Source organism: Jaculus jaculus, chromosome 16, assembly GCF_020740685.1.
Source record: "Jaculus jaculus isolate mJacJac1 chromosome 16, mJacJac1.mat.Y.cur, whole genome shotgun sequence".
Taxonomy (NCBI): Eukaryota; Metazoa; Chordata; class Mammalia; order Rodentia; family Dipodidae; genus Jaculus; species Jaculus jaculus.
In genome coordinates, this window is record NC_059117.1 from 39,026,743 (window position 1) to 39,049,032 (window position 22,290).

The window sequence follows — 22,290 nt, forward strand, 5'->3', positions numbered from 1 at the left end:
GGGGTCGGCGCGCGTACCGCCGCCGTCGCTGCGGGGCCGGGGACCCGCGTGCGCACGCGACCGTCCCCTCTGGGGTGCGGTGGTGGGAGATGAAACTCCTGAAGCCGTGGGGGTCGGCCGGCGGCGGCCTGCTGCACCTCGCACTGCTGCTGAGCTCGGCGGGGCTCCGCGAGGACCGGGACCTCTCCCTGCTGCTGCTGCTGCCGCCGCGCCCCCGGCTCCGGCACGAGCCGCCGGTCCTGGGCTGCCCGACCCGCTCCGCCTGCGCGCTCAGCCCCTTCCCGGCCCCTGGAGGATGGGGGCGCGCCAGCCCGCTGCACCCCAAGGACCGGGAGCCGGATACCGTGACGCCCCTGGAGGGCCTGCTGCTCCGCGAGGTGCGCGCGCTCGGGGTCCCCTTCATCCCCCACACCCGGGTGGATGCGTGGCTGGTGCACAGCGTGGCGACCGGGGATGCAGACGGGACCCACGAGCTGCTGGGCGCCGCTGCCTCGTCGGCCGTGGGAGACGGCAGCGGCCAGGCAGCAGCGGGGGGCGGCGGGGACCCCCGAACAGCTCACAGCAGCCCGGTGGCCGCCGTCGAGGAGCAGAAGGCAGCCGAGGAACCGACGGCGCAGGTGCGCGACGCAGACGGTCGCGCGAGCCAGGTAGGTGGAATGGAGCCAGGGATCGCCGCGTTGACTCTCTCTAGGGCTGGAAGGGTTGGCGCGCACCCCAATTCTCCTTCCACCCCTGGGTAGTTGGAGGGGTCAGGACAACTCTGGTGCTCCTTGTTGTGAATCCGCGTGAGGGTCACCCTGTCCCAAACAGCCTTCCCTTGCGGAGCTTGCGCAGCCCCTTATTAGCGTACAGAAAAAAGGTACCCTGACTTTCGCCTGTGACCAGCAAGTTCCCTTTGATTTACTGGTACAGCCGGCTGACTTAACTTTTTTAAAAACAAAGTTGCCAGGATCTGTGGATGGAAGCACCTCTGCACCCCAGCACCGTATCTGGAGCTCCTGCCTGGGAGCTTGTTGGCCAGAGAGAGAGAGCAGTGCTAACCACTGCTTTGGATCAGCAAGTATTCCTTGGATGTTGTTTTTGTGAAATGCGATCTTTTACTAAGTTAAACTGGGGCTTAACTGGTTTGTTTGCCGCTCTTCAGAATCACCCTGTTTGTGTAGGCAGTTGTCAGACGGGCTTCTCCACCCTCTCCTGGAGGGGTCATTGTGTGAAGTGCTGGTGATTCACTGTTGAGTTGATCCCTTCCTCTCTCGCGACTTGATCTAATGGGGGTGAGAGTTAGTGCTAGTCTTTGGTGGGCTCCTATGAGAGTAGACGAAAGGAAGCCCCTTCCCCATCCACTCATCTTATCTGGACCCTGAGGGAGCTGTCCCACCTGCCCCCCCACACACATACACCTTTCCTGCCTGTTTTAACTTGCACCATTGAAATCTCAGCTGGATGCTGTGCTAGGCGGTACCCTAACCTCTCACAGCTGAATGTCACCCGGTGTGCCCAGCGCGCGTACAGGGCCCTGAAGGGGAGGGTCATTGCTCCTATACCTACTTAAATTGGCATGCCAGGCTTGGAGATGGCTTTGGCTTGCCTAGACTACTTTGAAGGCCCTGTAAAGTTGTCGTCCCCCGCCCCCACCGGGGCGTGGATAGTCTGGCTGGGATGGTCTGTGCGCATACATGCTGGACCATGGTAGAGGTGGAATAGCTTGGTTCTTTCTGCCATTGATCAGATGTTGAGCACCTTCAGCCAATTCACCTTTACAGTGATGCCCCTTTTGCTTTTGTTTTGTTTTTCGAGGTACAGTTTCACTCTTGCCCAAGCTGACCTGGAATTCACTATGTAGTCTCAGGGTGCTCTCAAACTAATGTCAGTCCCCCTGCCTCTGCCTCCCGAGTGCTGGGATTAAAGGTGTGTGCCACCATGCCTGGCTTCCTTTTTTATTATTTTTTCCTGATTTATTATTTGTTTATTAGAGACAGAGGGGGGAGGGAGGGAGGGAGAGAAAATTGGCACACCAGCACCTCTAGCCACTGAAAACGAAATCCAGATGCATGCACCACCATGTGCATCTGGCTTACATGGGACCTAGAGAATCGAATCTGTATTCTTATGCTTCACAGATAAATGCCTTAACCACTAAGCCATCTCTCCAGCCCTTCCTTTTATATATGTATATATATAGCGAGAGAAAGAAGGAAGGAAGGGAGGGAGGGAGGGAGGGAGGGAGGGAGGGAGGGAGGGAGGGAGGAAGGAAGGAAGGAAAAAAGAAAAGAAAAGAAAAGAAAAGAGAAAGAGAAAGAGAAAGAGAAAGAAAGGTATGCCAGGGCCTCCAGCCAGTGCAAATGAATTCCAGACACATGCACCACCTTGTGCATCTGGCTTATGTGGGTCCTGGGGAATCGAACCTGGGTCCTTTTTCTTCACAGGCAAGTGCCTTAATGCTAAACCATCTCTCCAGCCCTGCAGTGGTGCCTTTTACTTCAGCCTTGTGCCTTACACAGACCAAGCATCTTCATGTCCATTTTGTACTTAAGGAAAATTGAAGCCCAGTGAGGCCAGGGGACTTTGTTAAAGCCATACATTATTAATACCAGAAGTGAAACTAGAACCCAAGCGTGCAGGATCCCAGTAGTCAGGTTCTCTCTACAGGCTTGCCTCTTGAATGGGGGTGACTCAGCCTGTCTCCTGGCCCCAAGACAACTGCTCTCTGGCACTGGATTGATTACTTGGTTTATTTTGGGGTGCATGTGTGTGTTAGGGTAGGGTCTCACTCTAGCCCAGGCTGACCTGGAACTCACAGCAGTCCTCCTACCTGTGCCTCCCAAGTGCTGGGATTAAAGGTGTGCACAAAAGCAGGTTGTGAATTCATAATGAAGAGCATGACTGGGGAAAATGGGATAGGAAAACAACACTAGTCTTTACAATGATCTAGACCTGAATTAATCACCCCCAGAGGTTATGTGACTCACCCAAGCCCCAGTGTCTCATGTCAAGTGGGAGAGGGCAGTTTATGTGATTAAATTGGAAAAGCATGTGCAAAGTACCAACACCACACCTAGATTATTATTTTGCCCACTCACAGGCCCCTACCGTCCCAGCCCTTTACTTACCCTATTCAACTTTTTTTTTTTTTTTTGGCTGACCTGGAATTTACTATGTAGTCTCAGGGTGGCCTCAAACTCACTGTTTTTGTAGTCCTCCTACCTCTGCCTCCCGAGTGCTGGGATGAAAGGCATGTGCCATCACGCCCAGCTCCTATTCAGTATTTCCCTTAATTCATCTCCACATTGTTTGCCTGCTTGCTTGCTTGCTTATTAGGGAATGGGAGATGTAGGAGCTACACTGCCTGGTTTTGAATCTCAGTCATCCCTCTTAGAGCTTGGTGGTCTTGGGTGTGTTTTTAAGTTTTAGTTTTTTGTTTTTTTTTTTTTTTTTTTGGTTTTCTGAGGTAGGGTCTCACTGTGCCCAGGCTGACCTGGAATTCACTCTGTAGTCTCAGGGTGGCCTCGAACTCACAGCAGTCCTCCTACCTCTGCCTCCCAAGTGCTGGGATTAAAGGCATGCACTACCACACCCGGCCAAAATTTTTTTTTATTTTTATTAGCATTTTCCATGATCATAAAAAAAAATCCCATGTTAATTCCCTCCCTCCCCCCACACACATTCTCCTTTGAAATTCCACTCTCCATCATATCAAAAATTTTTTTTTATTATTGACAACAAACCATGATAATTCCCTCCCCACTTGGTTGTGTTTTCTTAATCTTTTTGTACTTCTTTTTCCTCATCTGCACAGTGAAAGTACTGAAGGCCACTCATAGGCTTATGTAAAATTAAAATCTCATTCTGCCTAACGGGTATAGCACTGTGCATTGCCTGCCATGTCTTAAACAATTAACGATGCCACCTGTTGACTTGGAAGAAAGGGATGCTTTGCTCTGTAGGACCATAGGTAGGTAATTAGATAATTATTAGTTAATTTTGGTGGCTTGCATTTGAGTTGTAGGATCTTCTTGTTTTACAGTATAATTTTTCACAATTTTTGCACACATGTGAAAATCTTTTGGAGTAGGGGGTTTTCAAAGCATCATTAGTACTGCTTTGGTGTCACTTCTTAGCGGCACTAATAATTACATCAAAACAGACTCTGGAATTCCCCCGAGCCAACAAACTTCGCTTGATAAACACAGCCACTCATGCACATTGCCAAAACCCATGTTCTTCATGGAGATGCACAGGTTAAGCCAAGGCACGGACAACTCTATATTGTGTGAAGTGATTTGAAAGTGGTGACTGTCAGCAGCCAGCAGTGTTTCACACTTGCCACTTTGAAACTCAGCTGTGGTCATCTTGATGTGGTTTCATGTCCAGTGACAGAGACCCTCTGTTGGGTGAGAAGTCCCTCAGGACCTCCTGATACACTGCCCACTGGGCTGGTTCCTTCAGGTCACAGAATTCCATGTAGTCAATATTTAATTGTAAGAGTAAAGGGAGAGAAAGAAAAAAAAGAAAGGCTTCTGATTATTAAAGTAAAATTTGTTTTTCTGAAATATTTATTTATTTACTTATTTATGTGAGAAAGAGAGAAAAAAAATGGGCATGCCAGGGCCTCCAGCCACTGCAAACGAACTCCAGACCCGTCTGCCACCATGTGCATCTGGCTTACCTGAGTGTTGGGAATCGAACCTGGGTCATTAGGCTTTGCAGACAAGCACCTTAACCACTAACGCATCCCTCTAGCCCCAAAACTTGGTTTTGTTTCAAAAATAATCCATAATGCCATTGACAGAGGTGGGAAGCAAATTCTAGTGTGTCCTTAACTCATAGCTAGAATACAGGCAGTCTTCTTTCATGGCAGTTGGTAAGTTTCATAGTAGGGCTGTCACTGTGTGATTACTGGATACTCTAAAGATGTACTTGGGTTTTTTTTATTATTATTATTTTTAGGCAGAATTTCACTGCAGCCCAGGCTGAGCAGGACTTCACTCTGTAGTCTCAGGCTGGCCTCAAGCTCACACTCTCCTGCAACTTCAGCCTCCCCAGGGGGTGCCACCATGCCCCGCTCTGGCTCTTTTTAAAAACATTTTAATTTACTTATGTGTGTGCACACGCAAGTGCATGCGTTTGCACCCTGCTTTACACGGATGCTGGGGAATTGAACTGACAGGCATAGCAAGCAAGTGCCTTTAACTTTTGAGTCCTCTCTCCAGCTCCCTTAGGCCCTTCATGTGTGAAAGAATGGTGTAACTCGCTGCTACAAAGACTGGGTGGCTTCAGTAGAAATTTACTCCCTGGGAGACAAGGAGTCCAAGACCAAGGTGTCAGCAGCTTTTTTACTTCTGAGAACGAAGGGAGAAGCTGTACTTTTTTGATGGAATCATTGACATTCTTCACCTTCTATCTGCTGTCTTTTTTGGGTTTCGTTTGTTTGTTTGTTTTGATTTTGTTTTTAGGTAGGGTCTCACTCTAGCCCGGGCTGACCTGGAATTTACTATGTATTCTCAGGCTCACCTCCAACTCACAGCAATCCTCCTACTTGCCCTCCCAAATGCTGGGATTAAAGGCATGCGCCATCACACTCAGCTCTGCAGTCCTCTTCCTAGGGCATTTCACTGTATTTTCCTTTGTATAAGAGAGGGCTGATTTTTTTTTTTTTTCCAAGGTAGGGTCTCACTCTAGCTGAGGCTGACCTGGAATTCACTCTGTAGTCTCAGGGTGGCCTTGAACTCACGGCGCTCCTCCTACCTCTGCCTCCGGAGTGCTGGGATTAAAGGCGTACGCCACCTGATTTTTTAAGTGGGGGCTGGAGAGATGGCTCAGTAGTTAAGGCACTTGCTTGTAATGCCTGATGGTCTGGGTTTGACTCCCCAGTACTCACATAAAGCCAAATGCACAAAGTGGCTCATGTGTCTGGAATTCATTTGCAGTGGCACTAAGCCCTGGAACACCCATCTTCTCCCCCCACTCCCTGTCTTTCTGTCTGTGTTTGCAAATAACTAAATATTAAAAATAAAAAAGAGGGCTGGAGAGATGGCTTAGTGGTTAAGCGCTTGCCTGTGAAGCCTAAGGACCCCGGTTCGAGGCTTGGTTCTCCAGGTCCCACGTTAGCCAGATGCACAAGGGGGCGCATGCATCTGGAGTTCGTCTGCAGAAGCTGGAAGCCCTGGCGTGCCCCTTCTCTCCGTCTCCCTCCATCTGTCTTTCTGTGTCTGTCGCTCTCAAATAAATAAATAAATAAATAATTTAAAAAATAAATAAATAAAAAAGAAAGGGCTGCCAGGCATGGTGGTGCATGCCTTTAATCCTAGCACTCCGGAGGCAGAGGTAGGAGGATCACCATGAGTTCAAGGCCACCCTGATACTACATAGTGAATTCCAGGTCAGCCTGGACCAGTGTGATACCCTGCTTTGAAAAACTAAAAAATTAATAATTATAATAAAAAGAAAGGGCTGATACAAGAGTCCATCCTGCTTCTTTAACTTACCTTGTTTCATCTGCAATGACCTGACTTGCTAATAAGGTTACATTCTAAAGTTGTGTGAGAGGACACAGTGAGACCCATAAGATTCCCCACCACGCTTCTGTGAACCGGCCTGCTCAGGCTTCAGCATTAGAAGTTAAGTCAGCTAGTTTGTGTATGGGACCATTTGCAACAGCCTATGCTGGAAGGAACCTGGAGGCTAGGTTGATGTGCAAACCTTAGTTGAAGCTATCTTTTTGGTAGATTCCAGAGAAACCCTCTCTGCAGTATCTCTTGCATCCTTCCCTCCTCTCCATCCCCAGCTGCTGAGCTCACACAGTGGAAAACCAGTGTACAGGGCCTGGAGCTCAAGAAGGTAAAATAGTGCAGTCCTCAAGAGTGGGGCTGGAGAGATGGCTTAGAGGTTAAGGTGCTGGAGGCCCTGGAATGCCCATTCATATTCTCTCTCTCTCTTTTCCCTGTTTCTCTCTGTGTACAATAAATGAGGGGCAAAAAAAAATGAGCCAGGCATGGTGGTACATGCCTTTAATCCCAGCACTTGGGGGACTGAGGTCAAAGGATTGCTATGAGTTTGAGTCCAGCTTGGGACTATAGAGTTCCAGGTCAGCCTGGGCTAGAGTGAGACCCTACCTTGAGGGGGGAGAAAAAAGGCAAAAGGTAAAAAATAAAAAAGAGTGGCCCATTGGGGTGATTTTAGCTGTTCATTGTGTGTTCTGTGGCGTGATTCTGCTTCACTAAGCCTTGAATTTCCATGTGTTAAGTGGGATAACAAGACCTGAGGGAGTTGTTGGGAGTTTTAAAGGAGATGGGGCAATTCATTTGAGCAAGACTGGTATGCTATATGCCTTCCTATTAAGCTATTGCTAACAACCCACTGGGGGTCTAGAATATCCCTTTCCCAATTCACTTCCTTAGAGGAGTCTCCACTAGCTCCCCATGATCTACCAGTTCCATATTTTGCCATTCAAGGCTCCCCAGTGCCAAATGTGATTCCTCTACCACTTACCCTTGCTGAGCTAATTGCCAGCTGGTAATTTGCCTGAGGCCTACTTTCTAGCCCAAACCTTATTTCTTCCCTTCCCCAAACAACCTTACACTCACTTTTACTCCATCTTTGGCCAGAATACCTGCCTACCTTTTTGTTCCTTCCAAGTCTTTGACTGCTAGATTCTCAGACTGGCTGAACTCACTTCATCCACTGAACATCTCATCTTCCCTTAAGCTCTGTCACAGTCTGCGGCCTTTCTACCGTAGGACCAGCACCATCTGCCTTGAACTGAAGTGTCTGGAGTATGTCAACTGGGGCTCAGCTTCACCCGCTGTAGCCCTGGGCCACATGAGCCGAGTTTCATCACTAGCCATCACTCCACTTGGGTTTGCAGCACTCCCACAGATGCCCTGCCTGTGAACGGATCCTGAGAACTTCAAGGCCAGAGCCCCCAGTAGAAAGTAGGTCAGCTCTGAAATACTGGCCCTTACTGCGCGGGCACTAGAGAACAGACTTTTAGGTTGGCATTGTAATTAGCCAGTAATGAAATTGGGGACTGCATAAAGTTATAGAGTAAGTTAGTTACTTGCCTGTAGCAGAATAGATCACTTTTCCTCAGGACTGAGTACGCCAGCCCTTCCACCCACTGCAAAACTTCAAACAGGAAAACAAGCTGCCATTCAGGGAAGCCTTGTGTGGGGACAGCTCATGCTCAGATGAGGATGTGAAAGATCTCTGTGAAAATGCATGCATACATTTCTAGACGACTGGTGCTGGCTGAGGTGGAGGCACATGTCTGGATTGTTTTGATCATGTAAGATGGTGACTGGCAGAATGTGGTCATGTCTTAGAGACCATGAGTGGGATTAGAACTGGGCTCTCATCTCCATATGGAAAGCTTTAACAGGAAAACAGAATGAGCAGAGTATGAATGAATACATACACACCCAGATTTATTTCAAGAAATTGGCTGACACAGTTTTAGAGACTAGCAAGTCTTAACTATGTAGGGCAGCCAGAAACCCTGGCAGCTCACCAGGAGCTGGATCTTGCATGCTTGGAGTTGAATTTCTTCTCCAAGAAGCCTTGATTTTGCTCCTGAAGCCCTTCTACTAATTGGATGTGGCTCGCCCAGACTATTGGAGGTACATAAAGTCCATTGGATGACCACAGATGAACCGTGTCCATAAATGCCTTCACAGCCAGACACAGCCTGTTTGAGTCTGTGAGTGCTATAGCCTGGCTTCCTTGCATGTAAACCTAACAGTTCCAATTCCACCTCTTCCTGGGAGTTCGATGAACCTTGCTTTACAAAGTGGTGAGGGAATATCAATGTCTTTCTTGGAGTACTCTTGTAAGGATTACAGAGTCAGTTTGGATCCTTGTATACAAGAGGCAGTGAGCTCCGTGCCAACTCCCTGGAAAGCCCCATCATCCTTTCCAGATTGCCAAAAACTGCCCAAGCCACACAGGGCCTGCTTTGGCACGAAAAGAATCCTTCCTTCCCTGACGGGGAAATCTTGAAATATTTGGGCAAACTGGGCCATTTGCGCTGAAGACTAGTCTTTGGAAGGAATGTAATCACCTGCTTCAGAGGTAAGGAGCAGTTTTTGTGTGGGAGGCTGAAACCCAGAGGCAGAAAGAAACTTCCTGGAAGCTCATTGGCTGTACACAGGACTTCTCCGGAATACTTGGTGACTGCATAGGTCACTGGCATGTTGACTAAAATGCAGGTTGCTTGGGCCACCCAGGCTTACAGAATTGGGGCCTCTGAACTTTCCCCCATTCCCAGGTAGGTAGATCCTCACTGTTCCAAGCTGAGGGCTGGGAAGCAGAGGCAGGAGGATCACCATGAGTTAAAGGCCACCCTGAGACTGCCAAGTGAACTCCAGGTCACCCTGGGCTAGAGCAAGAACCAACCATAAAAATAAATAAATAAATAATAAATAAATAAATAAATAAATAAATAGGAGTCCACTGGGGGTGATGCCCTGTGCCACTGCCCAGCCGAATACTCTTCCCATAGGGCTCAGCACCTGGATGCAGGAAGGGAGGAACTGGCCCAAAACACTAATGTGGATTTAACTGCACAAGGAGGAACTGGACTGGACCAAAGGAGCATGGGGAACCAGCTTGTAAAAAGCTAGTTTTACACTTATTACTAGTATTTAGTTATTTTTTACAAGCTGGTTCCCCCGCTCCTAACCTACTTCATTCTTATACAGAGATGTTACCTGGAATTAGTGGGAGAATAATCAAATAATCAAAGGAGAATAATCAAAAAAAAAATAATAATAAAAATAATAATAAAAAAAAAAGAATAATCAAAGGAGCCAGGGTAATTGAGTTTCAATTTGAAAAGGTCTGGAAATCCAAGGCACTAGTCTTGACCCTCCTTTCCTAAGCACTCTCCTTTAGTCCAGTCCAGTTACTCATGCCAGATGCACAAGGTGGCATTGTATCTGGAGTTTGTCTTCAGTGGCTGAAGGCCCTGGTGTGCCCATTCTCTCTCTCTCTCTGTCTGCCTCTCTCTTTCTGCCTCTTTCTCTCTCTCTCTAACAAATAAATACAATATTTAAAAAAAAAGAAAAGTAATTATAACCAGAGGGAAAAGAAATGCAGCATTATAAAAAAAGTTACAATCAAAGATCTCCTTATCTCATTGATAAGGTCACTAAGAAGCCAAAATGTCTGTTAGTGTCAACCGTAGCATTGTCAGACCAGTTCTGTCGTTACAAGATGCCCTGTCTGAGTTCCACGGTTGAGGGCAAAGGAAATAGAATCAACACAGTTAAGTCAACATGGCTGACGATGCAAAGGTGCTTAATCAGCCTCCAGTGTGAGCTGGGAGCACAGACCCAGTTTGATGTTAAGAATTACTGTTACATTGTCAATGGATCTCATGAGGCGAATAAGCTGTAAGACATGTTGGATTAAAAACATTGTTATTACCAGGCATGGTGGTGCATGTCTTTAAGCCCAACACTCAGGAGGCAGAGGTAGAAAGATCACTGTGAGTTCGAGGCTACCCTGAGACGACCCTGCAGGTCTACCTGGGCTACAGTGAGGCCCTACCTCAAAAAAAAAAAAAAACCCACAACCCCATAGGGAATACCTACAACCCCACTGAGGAGGGTCCCCATTGGAATGGGGGCATGGACAAGAGAAAAGAGGGCACAAACACATGATGTATACATATGAAATATGTTAATAATAATTTAAAACATTTAATTTTTTTTAAAAATGTGTTCTCTGTCCTGAGTGTGAGAATCCTGAAACAGATCTGCATGTCAGTTCAAAGAAGTAAACAGTAGGCAGTTGTTGTAAAGCTCATGGCTATCAGGGCATGCTTGACACATATCGTAAACTACATTCATTCCCACCTGAGGGCTAGGGGCATGGCTTAGTGGTTAAGGCACTTGCCTATGAAGCCTGAGGATCCAGGTTCAATCCTCCAGGTCCCACGTTAGCCCTAGCACACCTATTGTCTCCCTCCCTCCCTCCCTCCCTCTCTCTCCCTCTCTCTCTCTCTCTCTCTCTCTTCCTCTCCCTTTCTCTTCTCTGTCCCTCTCTCTCTCTCCCTCTCTCATCCTCTCCCTTTCTCTGTCTCTTATAAATAAATAAAAATAAATCTTTTTTTAAAAAAACACCTGAGGGCTGGAGAGATGGCTTAGCGGTTAAGCGCTTGCCTGTGAAGCCTAAGGACCCCGGTTTGAGGCTCGATTCTCCAGGACCCACGTTAGCTAGATGCACAAGGGGGCGCACGCGTCTGGAGTTCGTTTGCCATGGCGGGAGGCCCTGCTGCGCCCATTCTGTCTCTCTCTCTATGTGCCTCTTTCTCTCTCTCTCTGTCTGTCGCTTTCAAATAAATAAAAATAAACAAAACCTTTTTTAAAAAAAAAAAAAAAACACCTGAAACCTAGGCCCAGAAAGCCAAGCGCCACATGTTCTCTCTCATATGTGGATCCTAGCTACAGATGATTGGGCTTCTGCGTGAGAATGAAAATACTTAGTAGCAGAGGCCAGTAAGTTAAAAAGGAGACATAAAGGGAAGAGAAAGGAAGGGAGGGGGGTACTTAATAGGTTGATATTGTATATATGTAAGTACAATGATTGAGATGGGGAGTAAATATGATGGAGAATGGAATTTCAAGGGGGAAAGTAGGGGGGGGGATTACCATGGGATATTTTTTTATAATCATGGAAAATGCTAATAAAAATCTTAAAAAATGGTTTTGAAGCCCAAAAGTAAATAAATAAGAAATACAAAACAAAACATAATTGCCTTTTGTTTACATTTCTTGTTATGAAACATATGCTTACTATTATATAGTATAAACAGCTAATATCATGGGCTTTTCTGTATTCTGACTGTAGCTCCCTAGTAATATTTTGTAGTTGTTGAAACAACACAAAAATGTATGTGAAAAGTATTGTTATGTATGGATGGATGTAACTTACAGTCAATCAGACCTACTGCAATTATATTATGGATAAATACACTATTCAAAGTAACAGTGACAGTGATGCAAGAAAGAAAAAGAGAAAGGCAAAGTCAAGGAAAACGGCTCTGTATCCAACAGTGAGACATGACCACCTCCACCACCAAATGAAACCAGTCCCCTCCCCGTGCTGTGGAAGAAGGGAAGGAGGACGGCTGGTGGGGGTGGGAGGTACAACTGAGGAAGCCCAGAGGAGCAGAATGGATGAATCAGCGACCATGTAAAAGTCTGGCCCTCAGATGATTTGGAAGCAGTGAAAAAGTGTGTCAAAATCCTGTTTGAGCCGGGTGTAGTGACACACACCTTTATTCCCAGCACTTGGGAGGCAGAGGTAGGAGGATTGCTCTGAGTTCGAGGCCACCCTGAGACTCCACAGTGAATTCCAGGTCAGCCTGGCTAGAGCAAGACCCTACCTTGAAAAGCAAAAATAATCCTGTTTGATTTGGTTAAAAAAAAGAAAGACGAAGACATCATTGACTCCTCTGACAAAGAAATTGATGCTGAAGCAGACAGACTAGATGTAAAAGCCATGGGCCCTCTTGTGCTGGTGGTAGTTCTCTTTAATGAGAAGATTAGAGAGCAATTTGAGAAATACAGGTACCATTTTCTAAGCTTTTTCATAACAGCAAAAATGCTCAACCGGGGCTGGAAAGATGGCTTAGCAGTTAAGGCCTGCAAAGCCAAAGGATCCCAGTTCGACTCTCCAGGACACCCACATAAGCCAGATGCACAAGGGGAAACATGCATCTTTTAAATTTGTTTGCAGTTGGAGGCCCTGACATGCCCATTCTCTTTCCCTCTCCCTTTTTCTGTCTCTAAAATAAAATAAAATAAATAATAAAATAAATCAAAAATGCTTAGCAGTACCTTCCTTCTTCATGGTTTGGAGTGCATGGTAGCAATGCATCAAGCACAGCTTATCTCCAAGATTCCACACATCTTAAAGGAGATGTACAGTGCTGACCTTTTAGAGAAAGAGGTCATCAACAGCTGGTCAGAAAAGGCTTCTAAAAAAACGTGTCTCATAAGAACTTGCCAAAGAGATCTGTGTCAAAACAGGACCATTTATAAGATGGCTGAAGCAAGCAAAGGAAGAATCTTCTGGTGGTGAGGAAGAAGATGAACATGAGAATATTGAGGGGGGGTATTCAAAGACTACCTGTGCACCAAAAGTTGAACTATGAAGTCTGACAAGGACAATGACATTGATACTTATGCCATTTAAAAGGATGGACGCGGGCTGGAGAGATGGCTTAGCAGTTAAGGCACTTCCCTGCAAAACCTAAGGACCCATGTTCTACTCTCCAGATCCCAAGTTAGCCAGAAGCCCAAAGGTGAGACAAGAGCAAGGTCACACATGCCCACCAGGAGGCACAAGCATCTGGAGTTTCATTGCAGTGGCTAAGGCCCTGGCATGCCAGTTCTCTCTCTCTCTCTCACACACACTCTAAGAAAATATAAATAAATAATAAGTAAAAATAAAAGAATGGATGCAACCTAGCTTAACAGTGTAGTGCTGCAAATTTTTCTCCATTTTCAACCAATAGTGCAACATGTATGTGTAAAAGCTAAAATAGCTTAACATCATGTTACACTTGATACTTACAAGTTATTACTGTGAGTGGTCTTTAAGTCCAGTGAGACATCTAGGGAGTCTATGTAGACATATCAGTGAGCAGATGTAGTTTGCTTATTTATAGTATGTTTCTTTTGGAAAAACTCATGATGTACACATTTGGATCACATACACTTGTAAAAATAAAGCTTTGATTTGGGGCTCTGAATGCCTTACCCTAAAGTAATTGGCTCCTTTAACAGACAGATGTGCCATCTAACCTGGAAAGGCCCTGGGATTGGAGCCTGTTAGACTGTGTTAGTGCTGAGGCTCTGCAGAGGTCTTCGGCAGAATGTAGACACAAGCTTAATTGTAGTGACCTTTTCAGCCACTAAGAAATTAATGGTGCTTTCAAAGTTTAGTCCCTTGAAATTGGTAAGTGGTAATTCTTTTGTTGTACTGGGGTGGACTGATGATGAATATCAGTGTGACATCTTCCTGAGAAGTACAGACCTGAGTATCCTAGAATCTTAAAGCAAGTTTTGAAATGTGGAACTGTGAATTGTGGTTTTTCAGTGTGTGTACATTTGCCCCAAGTTGTAGTCTTTGGAGTCATGTGCATTGCACATGGGATGAGACGGGGAGATTATTACATTAACAAATAGATATTTTATGTGTATGTAGTGGTTGCTTTGTACTGAGAGAAAAGCTTTGGATGTAATTAAATAGTAAACTATGATTTTATTTGGGAGAAACAGGAAAAGGTACACTCAAAAGGGGCCCAACTGAAACTAAATACAACTGGCGAAATGAGCAAGGGTGATGTTTTCCTGTGAACTGGATACCAGCACGAAGGGGAAGGAGACCAACACAGAGAAAAATCAACTCCTACCAAATCAGAGAGCCAGAGCCTCAGAGGCCCCCAACACCTCAGCACTGAAGCAGACCAAAAATGAACCCAACATGGCTCAGGGAAATTTTGCGGAAGAGGGGGCGGAAAGAATGTCAGAGTCACATGTTGGGTCATGATTTGCAGAGACATTTATCATACCAATAACTGGGGGCTAACTCCACAATGCACGACCCATTTTCATCAACAAGGAGGGTCCAATGGGAGGGGGTAGATCACAGATGAGCCTAAACAATGGTACCAAACTGCCTGTATTTACTGAAAAGAAAACTAGTAAATTAAATTTAAAAAAAAAACTGAGCATAGTTTTAGAGTTTACACTATAATTTCAGGTTGTTTGGACATACTCTATCTTGTATTTGGTGTTTTCTACCTCATCCCTTTATACCATAGTTTATTCCTTAATGCCTTTTACATCTGGACACATAAGTTGTGTTTTAAATTTTGGTTGCTCTCTTACTAAAATAGTTGTTAGTATGTTTCAAGCTTCATTTCCCCTCCTTCATTGTCTTACTTAAAGAGAAAGTTAAAATCATACTTCTGAGTCAGAGCCTGTATTTTGGTGTTGAGCTTGTGATATGTCTTACTTCACATTGAGTATAGCAGGGCACCTGAGATGTCTGGGTGATGGCCACAGGGGCACTAACTGACCAGCCCACCCAGGGCCTTGGATTTTGGACATATAAAAGTGGACTCTTTACCTATTAGTTGATATAAACTCACTTAATCTAGGTTCTTCACTATATTTGAGTAATTGTCTTCAACATGGACTTGGCATATTTGTATATACATACATATTCCTTTCTACAACAGTGATTCTGAGTGTTGAGAGTCTGTGTGGTTCATTATGTGGAGCACTGCTAGCTCAGGTCACTTACATCTTCACCTTTGTTACCCATCTCACACACTGTAAAACAGCATAACAAATGTATGCAAAAAAATCACATTGAAATTATACATTTGATAAAAATAAAACCTTGATTAAAAAAAAAAAAAGCCGGGCGTGGTGGCACACTTTAGTCCCAGCACCTGGGAGGCAGAGGTAGAAGGATCACCGTGAGTTCAAGGCCACCCAGAGACTACATGGCGAATTCCAGCTCTGGGCTAGAGTGAAACTCTACATCAAAAAACCAAAAAAAGTAAAAGAAATAATGAAAAAAAAATTCATGCAAGTCTGGTGTGTGTCAGCACTCAAGAAGCGGAGGCAGATTTGATGAGCAGTTCTGGGAGGAAATCTCAGCCATTGTGCTCAGAGGGTCCTGAGACAATCCAACTCCATCTGCCTGGTTCCCTTGAATGTTCCTGAAGGTCTACAAGACCACAAGAAGGACAACCTTAAAGGTGACCAGTTTGCTATATCCTCACTTCTCATTAACTCCTTACTTTTATTCTTTCTCTCCAACATTTTTTCCCAAGAATATCTTCCTGCACTCTATATTAGAATAGTTCCCCTCTCCAGGAGAGACTCTTAACTGCCATATGTCTACACCCCATTCAGCCAGAAGCAATTAAAGACTGACTAGTCATTGTCCTCTTTCCTCTAACAGAGTTAGAATGTCTTCTCAAGAGAATGGAAAATGAGGGGCTGGAGAGATGGCTTAGTGGTTAAAGGCACTTGCTTGTGAAGCTTAAGGACCCAGGTTTGATTCCCCAGTACCTACATAAAGCCAAATGCACAAGGTGGTACATGCGTCTGGAGTTCGTTTGCAGTGGCTAGGAGACCCTGGCATGCCTATTCTATCTCTGTCTGCCTCTGCTTCTCTCAATAAATAAAATATTTTTTTACAAAAAAAAAGAGAGAGATTGGGGAATGAGAGAGAGTAGGTAGATAGGGTGACTGGGCCCCTGAAAGTTTAAAAAAAAAAAAAAAAGGCAGGAAAGTCTGCACTTGCTAGAAATTAAATGTGATCTGACTTCTTATCTCTCCTAGTTACCTAGACCTGTTTTTCCACAAACAAGCAGGACCTCTTCTGGGAGGGAAGTCTTTCATAGGGTTTACACATTGTGGTTGGTCAGGTTCAGCCTAGTAACTTGGTGTTGGGGCTAGCCTTTACCTGAAACAGCCCCTAGCCCTAACCAACCAGGTCCCTCAGGTTCACCTGAGCTGGAAGACAGCCCACCACTATAAGGTTATAAATACCTTTGCAAGGGGAAGGCAGGCTCTCTGACCACTTGTGAACTTCCAGCTATGGGTGTTTCCTTCTGCTGTGCCTGGACTTGCTCTGCGCAGGGTCAGCCAGGCGGAGCCGAGGGGAGAGCCCTCCAGCTCCACAGGGGTTCTTTACTCCCTCCAGCTTCCCACATGGCAGGAGCTCTATGAACTTTCTTTTCTTTCTTTTCTTTCTACAGTTTTTCCATGCCACGTGGGTGCCTTTTCTTAGCTCTGTACTTCCTTCAATAAATATAATAATAATAAAAAGAAGAAATGGAGGCAGAAGGATCATCAGGAGTTGAAGGCCAGCCTTGGCTGCATAGTGAATTTGAAACCAGCATGTGCTACATGAGAGCAAACAAAACAAATTTTTAAAAAGTCATGCATTTTGAAGGCCATTTGGGCTCTATGCTAAGGTAAGAAGTTCACCAATCACCCATCACTCTACAGCAGGGTCTACATGCAGGCGAGACAACACCAGGTAAAATGAGCCTGGGGCTTGGAGCGCATGGTCTTGTGTCTTACATGTTCTGTTTGGAAGAACACCTCGTTTTATACCTGATTTCTCCTGATGGCTGCCACATTGAAAACGGGGCTTCCTGCCTCTTTTAAGAGCCTTCAGCAGTGAACCTTTTGTGTCTCAAATTTTATGATGGAAATTTTAGGAACATATAATTGGGGAGAATGGAGATGAGGAACACGAGCACTGTCGGCATAATCCTCCTTCAACAGGTCTGGTTCATCCCAGATCTCGATTCACCTGTAGCTGCCTCTGCTCTCTCAAGTTTTAGCTTCTGTGGGGACACAGTGCATGTGGAGGGGTCAAGAAGAGCCTGTGTGGCCTGCAGCCAAATGTGAAGTCTGTCCTTCACCAATTGTGTGACACAAGACTAATCATCCAACCTCTGTACCTCAGTTTCTCCCTCTACAAGAGGAGTGATAATAATACATCCATCTCAGGGATGCTGAGTAACTTAAATGAAATAATAACATTCATGGCTTCTGGCCTACAGTGAGCACTCAGTAAACATGAGCTATAATTATAAACTGCTATTGAAAACTACCCAGGCCAAACAGGACACAGACTGTCTTTATCTGGCTCCTTGGTTCTCACTAGGACTGATGACTCCAACTTGTCTCCAGCCTAGAATAAAGCCATGGTGTTTTCTGGCTCCTTCTGATGTCATCTTACTCAGAGGTACCACTCAGTTCTTTGAAGATTCCTGCAACCTTACAGGTTAAAGGAGGTCACTACCCTCCTTCCCCAGGTGAGGAAATGAAAAGGCCAGATAGGTTAACTGGGACTGTTCATAAAGTTATCTCATGGGCAAACTCTCCACCCCATTATTCAGGACCCAGTGCAGTGTAGTAAGCACAAGCTACCAGTAGACAGGTGCTTTGGAGACTGCAAGAAGAGAAAAGGTGAGAAAAAAAAGAAGGAAGGAGAGAAAGAAAAGAAAGGGGGCTAGAGAGATGGCTTAGCAGTTTAGTGCTTGCCTGTGAAGCCTAAGGACTCCGATTTGAGGCTTGATTCCCCAGGACACGCGTTAGCCAAATGCACAAGGGGGCACACGCATCTGGAGTTTGTTTACAGTGGCTGGAGGCCCTGGTGCACCCATTCTCTCTCCCTCACTCTCAAATAAATAAATATTTAACAAAAAAAGGAAGGAAAGGAAAGACCAGCTTTGCTCCTCTCCTCTTCATAGTGTCCCTGTACTGATGAGAAAGCCTTCACACCAGTGTGTCCCTCTGCTCCTCATCTGGTGACAGAGGTGAATGACAAAAGTTCATAGTGCAAGCTGGGCATGGTGGCACACACTTTTAATCCAGCACTTGAGAAGCAGAGGTGGGAGGATCACCGAGAGTTCAAGGCCACCCTGAGACTACAGAGTGAATTCCAGGATAGCCTGGGCCAGAGTGAGGCCCTACCTCGAAAAAACAAAGTTTATAGTACAGTAGCAAAGAAAAGGTCCAAATAATTATTTCAGATAGACTGAGACAGACACCAGAAATTTTGATCAAAGGGCCCAAACTGAAAAAAGTGTCCGGGGTTTTTGCGGGGGTATGGTGTGGCAAGTCTTCCCACAGATGCCAGCAAATCACTGGACCCAGCTTACACGTTTATGATAGCTTCCTAGGACACACACACCCAGCCTTACTTTTTAATGAGGCCCCAGCCCCCACTAGAGTAAAATCACCCACACACAAATAAAATGCAACTTAATGATGGGTTTAATGTGCCTGTTCTTTAAGAGCATGAGCCATAAACTTCCAACACACAGACTGCACTTGTGAAGCCCGTCCCTGCATCTCAGCTCACATCATCAAGTTGAGAAGCAGGAAAGGAGAGGGAGCAGAGATAGTAATTGCTGCCCACCAGAGGCTGGTATCACTTTCTCCTGAAATGCCAGTTGAGTTGTTGGCAGACCTAACTGCAACTCAGAATCAAAAGCAGTAGAAAAAAGTAGTAATAAATGTTTGTAGAACATCTTGAAATGTATGAAGGGGCATTTTCCTAACTAACTCCTTAATTTGTGAACTAGATTCTATTATGTTCTCATTTAAAAGTTGGGATAACAAGTTCAGAGGGGTTTAGCCATTGACCCAAGCTTACACAACCACTAAGCTAGAATCAACCTTTTAACTTGGTCAGCTTGAAGCTGAGCTGTACCAGTTACAAAGCTATTTGGGGCTTTGAAACTATACAAATTATCTTACAAATGCCAGACACTCTTCATTTCATAAATATGGTTTGGGTTTTTTTTAATATTTAGTTTGAGAGAGAGGTGCAGATAGAATGGGCACACCAGCATCTCTGGCCACCGCAAATAAACTACAGACATATGCACTGCCTTGTGCATCTAGCTTATGTGGGTACTGGAGAATCAAACCAGGGTCCTTAGGCTGACCTGGAATTCACTCTGCATTCTCAGGGGTGTCCTTGAACTCACAGTGACCCTCCTACCTCTGACTCCTGAGTGCTGGGATTAAAGGAGACCACCACCACGCCCGGCTTCTTGTTTCATTTTTTTGTTGTTGTTGTTTGTTTTGTTGTTTTTGAGGTAGCGTCTCACTCTAGCACTCACTCAGGCAGACCGCGAACTCACAGCAATCCTGCTGCCTGTTCCCAGAGTTCTCAGCTATGTTTATTTTTTAAAATGCGTTGAGAGGCAGAAAGAGGCAGATAAAGAGACTGTGGGCATGCCAGGACCTCTTGCCACTGCAGATGAACTTCAGATACATGTGCCGTTTTTTGCATCTGGCTTTACATAGGTACTAGGGACTCAAACCCAAGCTGTTAGGCTTTGCAAGCAAGAGCCTTTAGCCCCTGAGCCTTGTCTCCATCTCCCTAAATTTTATGTGTGTGTGTGTGTGCATATATATATATGTGTGTGTGTGTGTATGTATGTGTATGTATGTGTATATGTATATATAGATATAAAATCCTCTACCTATCCCTGCTTTGAGTTTGGGGTCTGTGTCCCATTTCTCCCCCACAAGATAGAATTGCTAAGTGTTCCAAGCGGAGTTGTCTGGGAAGCCGAATGAAGACTTTATTTTGGCTTATAGTCTCAAGAGGAAGCTCCATGATGGCAGGAAAAGATAGTTGAACAGAGGTCAGACATCACCTTTTTGCCACAGCAGGTAGAAAGCAGCAGCAGGACAGTGGGCTAAATTCTGGCAAGGGCGAGCTGGCTATGACACTATTTAAGCCACCCTTCACAAACAACACACGTCCTCCAGCAAGGCGCTACCTCCTAAATTGCCACCAGCTGGGGACCAAGGATTCCGAACACATGAGTTCATGAGGGACATCTGATTTAACCCACCAGATAGATATTGACTTAGTTCCTCTATGAGAAAGTAGCTCTTGGCTTTTTTGTTGTTGTTTTAACCAGGGAAACAGCAGGTGGGGAGTCCTTCCTTCAGTGACCTCCCAACAACATTCCCCCAGAGTTAAAACCCTATCATCATTTAGGAGATGGGCAAAAACTCGAGACTTAAGCAGGATATAGAGGGAGCTCTGGGACTGCATCTTCTGAAATCCCCACCTTAGTATTGTAGAGTCTGTTGGCATATTTTTTTGGGGGAGGGGGGCTGTGTCCCTGATAAATGCCTTGCTCCTAATCCCCATCAGTGGGAAGTGAAAGAGCTGATGCAGAAGAGAGAACAATGGGCTCGAGTCAGCACGTGTGCAGTGGGGTGAGGAGCATGTCATGGAGAGACTGTGCTGGGGATGAGTGGGCCACTTCCAGTGTCAGGAGGGAACAGTCCCCCAGATGGAGAAGCCAAGCAAACCAAGTAGGCCACTAGGATATCTGTGTCCTTTCCTACTTTTTTTTTTTTTTTTTCTTCTCCTTCCAACATCTGTGGCTTTCCATTTGTCTGAACTTCATGTTTTCTTAAGATTTCTGTGTTGGTGAAGAAGTGGGTCCTTGAGTTAGTTCTGCTAGTATCATGCTTCTGGAATTTTTTTTTTTTAACATGGTGTGCGAAAGCACGATTACCAGTTCAAGTCTAACCTATGCTGTGTAGGGAGACCCTGTCTCAAAAAGAAAGCCTGATGAGCCACATCTGTAATGTCAGCACTCAGGAGACTTGGGCAAGAGCACAGCAAGTCTAAGGTCAGCCTGGGCTACACCGTGAGTTCTAGGCAAGCATGAGAGACAAGAGTAGACTTTGTTTCAAATAAAAAGGGAGAGAGGGAGCTGGGTGTGGTGGCGCACTACTTTAATCCCAGCACTCGGGAGGCAGAGGTAGGATTGCCGTGAGTTCGAGGCCACCCTGAGACTACATAGTAAATTCCAGGCCAGCCTGGGCTACAGTGAGACCCTACCTTGAAAAAATAAAAACAAACAAAAAAAAAAAGGGAGAGAGGGAAGAGGAGAAATTCTTACAGTAGAAAAAAATCATAGACCTTTCAGTATCATAACCAAGTTCATGCCAAATTGTAACTGTTTGGAGGGCTTAGAAGAACCATCTGACCTTTTTTCTTTTATTGACAACTTCCATAATTATGGACAATAACCCATGGTCATTCTGTCCCTCTCCCCACTTTCCCCTTTGCAGCTCCACATTCCATCATACCCCTAACCCTCTCAGTTTGTCTCTCTTTCACTTTGATATCGTGATCTTTTCCTATTATGATGGTCTTGTGTAGGTAGTGTCAGGCACTGTGAAGTTATGGTTATCCAGGCCATTTTGTGTCTGGAGACACATGTAAGGAGTCACATTATTTCTGTCACCTCTTCCTCAGTGGACCCTGAGCCTTGGAACGTTCTCTAACCAAAATTGAAAGTAGCATTAACATATGTGTATGAACATTAAGAGAAGTGCTTACTGGGCAGTTTTGTAAGCATAGTATATACATTTAGCCAGACACCAGCAGATATTATACCCCTAGGGCTCATAATTACCCCATCACAGGTTTTCAGTATCAGGCATGTATTCTGTCCCATGAAGCAGGCCTACATTCCAATTAGAGGGTTGTTGGTTTCCACCATGCCAGACATGCCACTATTGCACTGTTGGCTCACTTGGCCTGGCTGGTCAAATTTAAGACTTGCAGTGTCTACTGTTGAGTATCTTCACTGGTGATTTCTCTCTCTCCCATTAAACTGCATGCAGTATAGCTTTTTCCACCTTTCTGTCAGCTGGTCTACATGGAGGAAATTTTCAGCTCAGCCCCAACAGGATTTCT

At 45.4% G+C, this 22,290-nt stretch overlaps 1 protein-coding gene and 1 pseudogene across 1 annotated transcript in view; both read left to right on the forward strand.

Moving 5' to 3' along the window:
- Positions 1-89: 89 nt before the first annotated feature.
- The window catches only part of Nfe2l3 (NFE2 like bZIP transcription factor 3), a 32,929-nt gene continuing 10,728 nt past the window's right edge, over positions 90-22,290 (forward strand). The window contains exon 1 of the mRNA XM_045135860.1: positions 90-647. Within this exon, the coding sequence (XP_044991795.1) occupies positions 90-647 (558 nt within the window). The remainder of the gene's footprint in view (positions 648-22,290) is intronic.
- On the forward strand, positions 10,158-13,197 carry LOC123455310 (annotated as a pseudogene).